The sequence below is a fragment of the Schistocerca cancellata genome, chromosome 10 (assembly GCF_023864275.1).
Source record: "Schistocerca cancellata isolate TAMUIC-IGC-003103 chromosome 10, iqSchCanc2.1, whole genome shotgun sequence".
NCBI lineage: Eukaryota > Metazoa > Arthropoda > Insecta > Orthoptera > Acrididae > Schistocerca > Schistocerca cancellata.
Genome location: NC_064635.1, coordinates 89,104,769 through 89,116,933, shown reverse-complemented (window position 1 = coordinate 89,116,933; position 12,165 = coordinate 89,104,769). Strand labels below are relative to the sequence as shown.

Here is a 12,165-nt window from a genome sequence, read left to right as displayed (position 1 = left end):
TACTATTGTCTGCAAGGTCACTAATATACAACATGAACAACAACTTTCCCAACACACTTCCCTAGGGTGCACCTAAGATACTTCTAAATCTGATGATGACTCTCAATACAAGATAACATAGTGCATTCTACCTACAAAAAGCCATCAATCCAGTCACAAATTTCACTTGATACCTCATATGATCATACTTTTGAAAATAAACATAGGTATGATACTGAGTCAAATGCATTTCAGAAATCAAGAAATACTGCACCCACCTGCCTGCCTTAATCCAAAGCTTTCAGCATGTCAAGAGAGGAAAGTACAAGTTGAGTTTCTCATGATCAATGTTGTCAGAACTCGTGCTGGTTGGCATTGAGGAGGTCATTCTGTTCAAGATACCTCATCACGTTTGAGCTCAGTATATGTTCTAAGATTCTACAACAAATTGATGTCAAGCATGGGTTTGTGGATCACTTCTAATCCTCTTCTTGCAGATGGGTGTGACCTGTGCTTTTCTCCATGAACTGCTCACAGTTTTTTGTTCCAGGGATGAACAATAGATTAGAGTTAGAAAAGGGGCTCTCGACGGGAGTGATATTAATACTAATTTCATTCATCTTTTCAGTGGTACGAGAATTAAATTGGGGCAATCTGCCTGCGTTTTCCTTTGGAAAAGACCATTTGAAAACTGGGTTAATCATTTTAGCTTTTGCTATGCTACCCTCAATTTCAGTTCCTGCCTCCTTCACAAATGACTGGACAATTAACTTTGGTGCCACTAACAGCCTTTACGTATAAGCAGAATTTCTTTGAGTTTTGTGAAATATCATTTGACAATATTCTGCTCATAGAGAAACATTTGTTTGAATATCGAGAGCTCAAAAGGAAACCCAGTTCTAAGCAAAGAAGGGAAAGCAGAAAGGTGGAAGGAGTATATAGAGGGTCTATACAAGGGCGATTTACTTGAGGGCAATGTTATAGAAAGGGAAGAGGATGTAGATGAAGACAAAATGGGAGATATGATACTGTATGAAGAGTTTGATAGTGCACTGAAAGACCTAAGTCAAAACAAGGCCCCAGGAGTAGACAACAATCGATTAGAACTACTGACTGCCTTGGGAGAGCCAGTCCTGACAAAACTCTACCATATGGTGAGCAAGATGTATGAGACAGGCAGGGGCAGGGGCAGGGGTAAAACACAGGGAGTGAAAGGTTATTTACAATTTGTACAGAAACCAGATGGCAGTTATAAGAGTCGAGGGGCATGAAAGGGAAGCAGTGGTTGGGAATGGAGTGAGACAGGGTTGTAGCCTCTCCCTGATGCTATTCAATCTGTATATTGAGCAAGCAGTAAAGGAAACAAAAGAAAAGTTCAGAGTAGGTATTAGAATCCATGGAGAAGAAATAAAAACTTTGAGGTTTGCCGATGACATTGTAATTCTGTCAGAGACAGCAAAGGGCTTGGAAGAGCAGCTGAATGGAATGGACAGTGTCTTGAAAGGAGGATAGAAGGTGAACATCAACAAAAGCAAAACAAGGATAATGGAATGTAGTCGAATTAAGTCAGGTGATGCTGAGGGAATTAGATTAGGAAATGAGACACTTAAAGTAGTAAAGGAGTTTTGCTATTTGGGGAGCAAATTAACTGATGATCATCGAAGTAGAGTGGATATAAAATGTAGACTGACAATGGCAAGGAAAGCGTTTCTGAAGAAGAGAAATTTGTTAACATCGAGTATAGATTTAAGTGTCAGGAAGTCATTTCTGAAAGTATTTGTATGGAGTGTAGCCATGTATGGAAGTGAAACATGGACGATAAATAGTTTGGACAAGAAGAGAATAGAAGCTTTCGAAATGTGTTGCTACAGAAGAATGCTGAAGATTAGATGGGTAGATCACATAATTAATGAGGAAGTATTGAATAGGATTGGGGAGAAGAGAAGTTTGTGGCACAACTTGACTAGAAGAAGGGATCGGTTGGTAGAACATGTTCTGAGGCATCAAGGGATCACCAATTTAGTATTGGAGGGCAGCGTGGAGGCTAAAAATCGTAGAGGGAGACCAAGAGATGAATACACTAAACAGATTCAGAAGGACGTAGGTTGCAGTAGGTACTGGGAGATGAAGAGGCTTGCACAGGATAGAGTAGCATGGAGAGCTGCATCAAACCAGTCTCAGGACTGAAGACCACAACAACAACAACATACTGATATTTACAGACCAACACATATAGTGTCAGACATATTGAGAAAGGATAGTACTCATCAAAGCAAGAAAAGTAAGTCCAATAAATTTGGATTCTGAAAGGCTTGCTCACTGAGATGTGAACTCTTGTTCATAGAAGTGGCCAAAGACATTCTGATGTGGATATGAACACAGTTGCTGCTTGGTTCTCTATCAATAATGTCAACAGTGTGTTCTGATGCAGCAGAGCATTTTAATGCCATTCTGTTTCATAGTAGTCTAAGTAAAGAACATTCCAAACTTTAAGCAGTCTGTACTCAGTTGTGTGGTCACACTGGGTTGTTTGTGTTGTTGTACAATAAATTACACACAACCCTGTCTACGAAATAACACTAGTCGGTGCAGTGGTGGGGGTATTAACTTTACTCCTCAAAGGACCCAATGATACTACAACACACAAATATACAGTCACTTTAATACAACTTGAGCAAGATGAAACACTTAACTTTTCAACAAACCACATCCCCAGGAATGTCATTGGACAATAAGGTATCACTCTATACGGAACAAGATGTTAGTCTCTTCTCACAAAGTACAACTGACTATAAACATTTATACAGAGTTCTGTCTAATATAACTGTCATACTGCTGGCTTGGTAGAGGGGCCATGCTGCCGTCTTCAACAATAGTTACAAACTGGGCTGAGTGGTACTGTGCTCAGTTGTAAGTCAGCGAGCTGATGCAGTGGCATACAGAATCTCCCCTTGGTGTGTCTATGCCACCATCTCTCATTTGTCATAGCTCCTGGCAGCGACTATGTTTAGCTTTGGTTCCATCAGGGAAAAAAATGTAAGTTAATGTGGATGAGTAAAAAAATAGACCTGTAATGTTCAGATACAGCATTAGTAGTGTCATGCTTGACATAGTCACGTCATTGAATATCCAGGCCCAACATCACAAAAGTGAAATGAAATGGAAAAAAAAAACATCAAAACACTGTGGAAGGGAAAATAAACAGCTGACTTTGGTTTATTGCAAGAATTTTGAGAAAGTGTGATTCATCTGTAAAGGCAACTGCATATAGGACATTAGTGTGTGTTATTCTTGAGTACTGCAACAGTGTTTGAGATCCCTATCAGTTTGGATTAATGTAATACATCAAAGCAATTCAGAGGTGGGCTGCTAGATTTGTTACCGGTAGATTCAAACAACACGTATGTGTTACACAGATGCTTCGGGAACTCAAATGGGAATCCCTCGAGAGAAGGCGATGTTCTTTTCCAGGAATACTATCAAGACAATATAGAGAACCAGCTTTTGAAGCTGACTGCAAAACTATTCTACTGCCGCCAACATACATTTCGCCTAAGGACCACAAACATGAGATTCAAGAAATCTGGGCTCATACGGAGGCATATTGACAGTCATTTTCCCTTCACTCTATTTGCGAGGGGAACAGGAAAGGAAATGACTAATAGTGGTACATGGAACACTTCACCATATGCAATAAAGTGGCTTGCAGAGTATATATGTAGATGGAGATGTACAAATCTTGCCTTGGCACCTTGCTCTTTAGACGACACTACATGTATTGTGATGTCTACCTACTTACGCAGATGACTTAATTTTTGCGTTTACTGTTATTGGGGGGGGGGGAGGGGGGGGTTGTATTCACAAATGGTTCAATTCATTTTCTTTTCTCTTCTCAACTGCTGGAATTGAAGCCTACTATGCCATAATGATATGGCAGACTTGATTTTTTTTGCTATGGTTCAGCAAATGGAAGTGGGCTGCAGTCAATGCCCTTGATGTCGAAAAATATCAGTCTGACACAGAACAAAAGAATAAGCTATTACAGCCAATCTTGCAGTGTCTTATTGTCACAATCTCACTCATTTTACACACCAGAGATGGATAAGCATATGCTACAATTACTGCACAAAATTCCTGAAAGAGTGCATGACTACTAGCAGCAACAGAACACAAGAGACATTCCCTCATCTGCATGGTACATTGTGTACAATTTCTGTATGTGTACCATCTTCAACGCTGCCAGGCCACTGGGTCACAAGATCACCACGTCAGACTGTACTTCTATAAGCGACTCTTGCAAAAGCTGTGTGCTCGTCAGGTGGCTACTGTGTCCACCAGAGTCACTATCCGTGTGAAGGAGATTTTCTCCAGTCTGCAGGCGATGGGTTGGTTTTTCCCCAATCCTCCTAAACAGTTACAGCCAGAGACCACACAGCTGGTTTATAGGTTTGCAATTCACCTGAAGGCCAATGCTTTCTGACATCCTCTTGATAGGAACTTCTGAAGGTCCAGCCTGAAATTTCTATTAGTGGAAACTGGAAATGGCCAATGAAAAAACCTATATAACAGCTCCTGATTCTGATCAACTGAAAGGCCTTAATGCTATAACAATTTTGGGGAGAGTTTAGAAGTCCACTAATTCATCTACTGGCAGCCCCCACAGGGTTGAGGGGCAAGTTGTAGGCTCTGTAGTGTGGAGTTCCTGTTCTGAAGTCAGAAGTGATTGACAATTTTTTACCAAGAAAGCTATTTTTCATATACAGAAAGAGTACAATCTGGAATTATTGGGCAGTTTTCTTTTGGTTTCTTTGAAGTTATTCTAGGTGACTGCTGATGTTGGGAGAGAGTGCAAATACTCTATAGCAAGAGGCACCTTATAATGCAACTTGGAGCCATTAGCTGGCTGGAAATGAGAGTTCACTGCGCATAGCAGACCCAGTGAGGTTTAATTGGAGAAAATAAATTTCATTCGCTTCCAAAGAAATTTCTGAGTGTGTCTACAGTACTACTGTTTTGAAGTTGTTGAGATTTTTTCCAGAAGTTCTGAGGAGCCAGCTGGAGGGTGTACTGGAGTGTTAGCAGTTTGTATATTCCAGTCCAGTGGTCACATCTCAGAATCTTCCAAAGCGTAGTTAGGATGACAGCAGGAATTTTAATTATTGAATTTGTAATAATCAGAAATTGAACCTTGTCTTATGAAAAACATCACCAGGAACCCAGTGTGCCAGTGTAGAAAATTAAAGTGGATCCACCAATAAATGTTTCTTGTTTTGTTTTGTTTTGTTTTAGGGCACAAAAAACAACTGAGGTCATATGCACCCAAGTCAAAACTATAGAACACAAACACACAGATGAGGGAAATGACTATATTTCAATCCCAATGGACAGAATAAGAGACAGCTAAACAAGGCACGTGGAAAAAGGGCTAAAGGAACACCAGACAAAAATGGAGATCCAAAACTAAAAATTTAATGGCCTTCGCCATATTGATTCGGTGGATAAAAAGTAAAACACGGGTGACAGCCCGCACGTCATTCACTAAAACAGCTGATAAATCAGATGGCAAACCCAAGATGGAATGTAAATTGGTAAGAAAAGGGCATTCCAGCAGTTAGTGGTGGACAGTTAAAATTTGGGAGTGATGCATACAAAGTGGTGCGGCAGCGCCACTGAGCAAATGACGATCCTAAAAAGGCAGTGCCCAATATGCAGCCAAATTAAAATAATATCCTTCTGGTGGGAGGCCAGAGAGGAGGTCAGCCAAGGTGCCAGGAGAGGCTTAATAAGCCGAAGCTTATTCCATGAAGGGAGGACCATTGGCGATGCCAAAGGGACACCACCTCCTGACAGACGGCAACGAAGAGATCATCGGATGGAATAGATGTACTCGCAGGCTGAGGTACGAGGACTGCAGCCTTGGCAGCAGCGTCAGCAGCTTCGTTTCCTGGCAGACCGACATGTCCAGGGACCCACAGAAACATGACATTGGCTCCACCAAGAGTTAGCAAGTGACAGTTTTCCTGGACCCGCTGCACTAAGGGATGAGCAGTGTACAGCTCACATGGACCTGAGGGCACTGAGTGAGTCTGAGCAGAGGACACAATTGGGAAGGCTGTGTCACAGGATGTACTCCATGGCCTGATACAAGGTGAAAAGCTCAGCTGTGAATACTGAGGAGTGGTCCGGAAGCTGATATCGAAAGACACGGGTGCAAATGACGATGGTAAGAGAGATGGGGTGGTAGCTCGAAGGAAGGTTTTTGTCCTTAACGAGCTTAGGTATGGGTATGACAGTCACTTCACACCAGTGTCCGGGAAATGAGCCCTCTGCCTAGATGTGGTTGTACGTATTAATAAGCTGCCTAAAAGCAGAAGGAAGTCTGCACAGGTGACATCGAAGGACAGAGGTACATAAATGGTACAGAGGGAGAAAGTCAGGTGGGGAAGGAAAAGGTGAACAGCAACAGCTTGAAGACAGGTAGTCAGGGAGATAGGATGACTATGAAGGCCATCCCGTAAAAGCAGCATGACGGCCCCATGATATGGGATGCCGACCTCAGGGGGAAGGTCAAAATGAATCGGTAAGTAAATGTCAAAGCGGTCTCGAGGGCGCAATTTCATTTCCTGAAGGCAGAGTAAACGGGGATGCTGTGAGGCTAGCAGCCGTAAATCCTCTTTGTGCCACCGAAGACCATGAGCGTTCCATTGGAGTACAGTCACGAAGAGATGTAGCGGTGTCAACTAGGTGGCCACCAAGGGACAGCCAGTGGAGAGACGCTACTACAGGGCACAGAAGCAGGAGGATCCTGCTCCATGGGGTCCACAGAGGCATCAATGTGCTTGTTCGGTCAGTCGGTGGAGTCCAACACTGAAAAACGGTTGGTGGTGTGCACCGGTGAGACAGAGGCTGGCTGGGTTAAGTGAGCACATGGCGACACCGTCGGGCAGGATATTCGAGTTGGTGAAGGAGAAGACCATTTCTTTTTAGCAGACTTTTTTGAGCCCTTCTGGTTAGAGAAAGACTTGGGTGTTGTTTGGTTGGAGGGATGGAGGAAGACTTCTCGGGAGTACTGTTTCTGTCCTTTCCTGCCTGCCAGTTGCATAGTGGATAGCTTCGCCACTTTAGGTAAGAATTTGACAGTCTGTTGCACAGCAGAACGTGGGCACGGCGATGCCATCTTGACACTGGGTGACTTCACAACCTCAGAGCCAAATTTGAGGTCATATGTCAGTGTAGCCATGTCCTTCATGGAGCGAGTGGTAACAAGAACCGAAATATAAGTGCCAGACAGGAGAACACAGGGTTTGCGACTAGCCAGCTACTGGGTAAGGCACTTTTTTCTTTAGCCGAATCTCTTGAACAACCCGCTCATCTAGACACATAGGACAATCCCAGGAGGAGACGGTGTGGCCACCATTGCAGTTGATACAGTGGGGAGAAGGAGGCAAACATTCGCCCTCATGTGCACCCCCGCCACAGGTTACGCATTTGGCTGGGTGTCAACAAGACATTCTAGTGTGATTGAACCAATGACACTGGTAGCAGCACATTGGATTTGAAATGTACGGCCGGATTGTGATGATTTTGTAGTCTGCTTTAAACTTGGATGGCAGCATCACCCTATCAAAGGTGAGGAAAAGAGTGCAGGTGAGCACCAAGGAGGAATCGACCTTTATCATTACACAATGGATGGCAATGACACCCTGATCAGAGAGGTAAGATTGTATTTCAGGCTCGGTCAGACCGTCAAGCAGCCTGGTGCAAACTACACCACAGTGAGAATTCAAAGTTCTATGTGCCTCGACACGAACACGGTAGCTGTGGAGAAGCGAGGCAGCAAGTAGTTTTTGCATTTGAGAATCAGAAGCTGTCTCCAAAAGCAAAGTGTCATTCCGTAAACGAGAGCAGGATTTCACAGGGCCAGCAATGGCATCAACACCTTTCTGAATAATAAACGGATTGACCATGGCAAAGGACTGACCATCTTCAGTACGTGATACACAAGGAACAGCAGTGCAGCGGGAAGAGTCTTCAAATCAGTAGCCTCATTATGTTTATTTTTCGTTGACATCGATGGAGAGGATGAGTGACTCATCGTGAGGAAATCCCCCGTGATTGCCAGCGTCTCTGATGGCCCGTTCCTTCCAACTGGAGCCCTCTTCACAAGGGGGCGCACACCTCAGGTCACACCTCCCGAACACCTGACGGAGGGATCAATAGGCAATCTGGGAAGGTTACAGCTCAGACAATCACCCCTCCCTGGGCCTGGCTGTACCAGGGGGTACGTGCGAACCCTACATGTCGACCCGAGGCTGGGAATTACACGTTACCCAGTCACCTTTTACGCGTCAGACACTTCATGAGGGCACAGGGAGGAAGAAGAAAAAAAGAGGATCCTCAAATGCCGAAGTGGAGGAATAAGAGGAGAAGGGAAACAAAGAAAGGAAATGGGAGCTAAAAAGAAAGTTGAGACTGTTCGCAGGTCAGCGACAGAATGCAGAGCATTCCCAATAATACCCCAGATATGTTCCCCAAGGGAGGGGAAAAAGGAATAGCAAAAGGATAGACAGGCAGCACGGAAGGGAAAAAGTGCTGTAAAGGCTGGGGCCCCATGGTAGCCAAGAACAAATCCGCCAAAGAGTGGCAAGCCCCCTGGGGGAATAAATGTTCCTGATTACCTCTGCAGAGCAGTATCTCATGCAATTTGTCTCACGCGCCATACTTATCTGTGAGTTAATGAGTTCTGGTGGTGGTTGCAAGTGTGATTTAACACCACAGAAGCTCTGAGAGGGGTCAAAAGGAATATTTCAGGCATTTTGAATTCTCATAATCATCATGAATGGGTTGATAAAAATGTGCAAGTAAGTGCAGAAAGATGAAATAAATATTATTTCAAATCAATGTACAATGTTTTATTGTAAATAAATTATTTGGGCTTATGTGCTACAGAGATTAAATGGGTAGTGTTACACAGATTTTCTTATTAACGTATTGTCTACCCTACTGGAGTATGTGCCACATAGGCAAAGCCTACAGGTGTGGTTCATGCAAAGGGTTCACCAGTACATCATTTTTGCAACAATGTATTTGAACATCTGGTGCTGAAATTTCGGGACTGCTGGACTGGTCAGGGAGGGCCTCCCCCTCCCCCACCCCCCTTCCATCCCCGGACTTGATCTCCTGGTTTCCCAGACTTTTGGACTCTTGCAATCATTATTCAGTAACATTCCAGCCAATAACGATAAGACTACAGTACAGTGTCTTCAATATGAGCCAGTATGCACACTATAATGGTTGCCTAGTTGTAGATATTGCTATAATCGCACTATTTCACTCCCATTTACGGAGCTTGTTAGCACTTGATGTTAGGTTGGCGCCATTAAAATGCATTGTGGTAATCGCTGCTGCTTGCTGGATCGCTGCTGTCTCTCGATGCTAATGCTGACTCTAAATCTGGTTGTCTAGGGGTAAAAAGATGAGGTCCCATGTTTTTGATGTGCTTTTGAGGATAAATAATGAGCGAAACCAACAAATATTTAAACTTCAAATATTTATTACTCTGGTGGCCATCTTAATTCCACTGTCCACCAAAGACCATGACAACACAAAGTAGCACTTCTTTTACATGTTCTTTGCAATGTTTATCCACCTCGAACAATAATACACATACACTTTACCAAAGTGACATTCAGATTCCGCTCCCGACCCTTCTTGCAGCTTGTATTTATAACCTTGTCAAAGAACTACTAAAAAAAGACACAGTTTATAAGTCACATGTACATCTGTTATCGTAATTTGTGCAGAAAAGTTACTAATTTATATCGAGTGACATAATTTAACAGGTTATTAAAATGACAGAAAGATTTGTTGACTTGACAGAATAATTATTTGTTACAAAAAGGCCGTTTTTTAAAAGTTTGTCAATTGACTTCTCTAATTTGCATAAACAAGTAAATAACATGAATTATTAAGAATTACATTGGTTTTCGTCTAAAATAGGAATGTTTACGTGAATACTGAGTGAAAACGGTCCTAGTGAACAAATAGGTTTCACTGGGTGATTTTTATTTAAGGAGATCCAAAATACGTAAGTTGGCCACTATTTTTCGTACTTCATATTAATTATTTAAGATGAACTTAGTGTTTTTACATGATGACATTTACTGTATCAGTGATCAAGTGATATTAACTTTTGTGTGGGTCAGTTTTTCAGTATAATTTAATGGGTTTACTGTTTATGGAGACATGTTATGCAATCATTGTTAACATACACAATAACTTTTCTATAACCATAAATACTTGTTAAATTAGTTGAATTTGGAGGATATCGCATACTTCGGTAAAGTAAAGCCTTTAATAGGTTACGTTACAACACCAACAATCATCCCACAGTCATCCCACAGAGGCATTCCTTCAAACAAGTGATCTGATCTCACAAAGTATGTATTTCCAGAACCATGTTCAATACAGTTGTTTCTTTGTTTGTACGAGTACTACCATCACTACACTTTTTTTCTGTTTTTAACAGTTGTTCCAGACACAAGCAACTTGCCCACATACATGGTTCTACAGAACACATACATGATAAATAAATTAATTATAGTGGATTAAGACTTTCAAAAATTCTGAATAAGGCAGCTCTGACTCTTTCATGTTTGTCAAATTTTTCTGGGGAGGGAAATTATGAAACATATTAGTTTTGTCATTACAATTTGACAAAACAAGAGAATGGAGAAATCAGAAAAAAGAGGTGCAAACATTATCTAAACAACACACCAAGCAATCACAATAATGCAAAAACTGTCAAATGTTGATTGCCCACAAAATGTACAAAACGTAGCCTTGTTGAATCCACATCTTAAAGTAAGGCACTTGAAAGGGCCATTACTCCAAAAGTATAGGCACATATTTACGGCTTTCAGACTTAAAATAACAACACAGAAAAATGTTATAACTTCAAGTTGAACAAATATATTTCAAGGAAGATGCAATACATGAAAATCACAGATCAAGTAAATGGAGTAAGACGTGTGTACACTTTAACAGTCAAATCATAATTGAGCCCAAGTCTAGCGGTCGCTGGCTGGCTGGCCACTGCAGCTGCTGCTGCATGGCTGGCAGACAGCGCAGCATGTAGAGGATGCATGTAACTGCGCGGCGGCACTTTGAAAGATCGTTGAGTCACAACAAAAAACAGTCATATTTTTACCATCTCATTACAAAAAAATGAGATGCAATGAAGTTGGCTCACAGGAGCCAAAACAAGTCTGGGTGACAAAAGATCTTAAGATGGCAGATAATTTATTCTTCCTCCTTTCTTGATAAAAGAGCTGCTGTTTTCCAACTGTTATTTTTGAGATACTCCCCAAATGATAACAAACAGCATAATAGTTCATATTAATATTACTTACTGGCTCCTGTTTGATGGTAACCGCATCACAGGCAGAACTAGTATGTTGTTCAGGGGCAGTCTCCTGTAAGAAAAACACAATTGAAGGCAAACTACAAAGAACAAACTGAGAATAAAGCATGAACTAGAAAATAAGGTACAAAGTTCTGTATCTGTGGGCTGGGAAATTCTTGCCTCCTTTAATAGTTATTTATTTTCTTGTTTATTTGTTTATTTATTTTGCTGAAGCTTCAACAAATTTATAACTCTTGGATGGAAGTTGACAATTAAGCCAGTCTTTAACTGTTCTGTATATATGTAGATTCAGTCAATAGGAGACTAAAATTGCCCTTGGATATAATATAGGCCAGGAAAACGGAATTTTTTTCAGAAATTCAAATTGAAATGAAAGGAATATCTCATTAGCCACTCATTCTATAAACTATTTATTTATTGTTTGTTGCAGCAAACAATAGGGCACTGTTTACAAATATGATATACAACAAGCCAGGTTAATGTAAGTAATTTATAATTACAGTATGTACTGAGACTACATGATCAACAAAATCAGAGTAAATAATAAGATAAAGCAACACATTTAACACATAATTATACAAGTAACAATACTTGATACATATGGCTTACTTATAGTGCTGTTTCACAGGTTCAGAGGCAGAGGCTAGTAGAAGCAATTGTCAAGCAAGAACTGTTTCCACTACATTTAAATGTATTTAATGTTGGTATGCATTTTAAGCAAGAATTGTTATATAACTCCAGTATGACATACACCTCTTTTA

The 12,165-nt window shown here is 41.4% G+C and overlaps 1 protein-coding gene across 7 annotated transcripts in view; it reads right to left on the bottom strand.

The window, feature by feature from the left end:
- Positions 1 to 12,165, bottom strand: part of LOC126106534 (zinc finger protein 3 homolog) — a 578,052-nt gene that overhangs the window by 554,380 nt on the left and 11,507 nt on the right. For all 7 annotated transcript variants that reach the window (XR_007523363.1, XM_049912865.1, XM_049912859.1 and 4 more), the window contains exon 2: positions 11,391 to 11,453. Coding sequence is in view for 6 of the 7 variants with exons in the window: in XM_049912865.1 (XP_049768822.1) it covers positions 11,391 to 11,453 (63 nt within the window). In the remaining variant the exon portion in view is untranslated. The remainder of the gene's footprint in view (positions 1 to 11,390; positions 11,454 to 12,165) is intronic.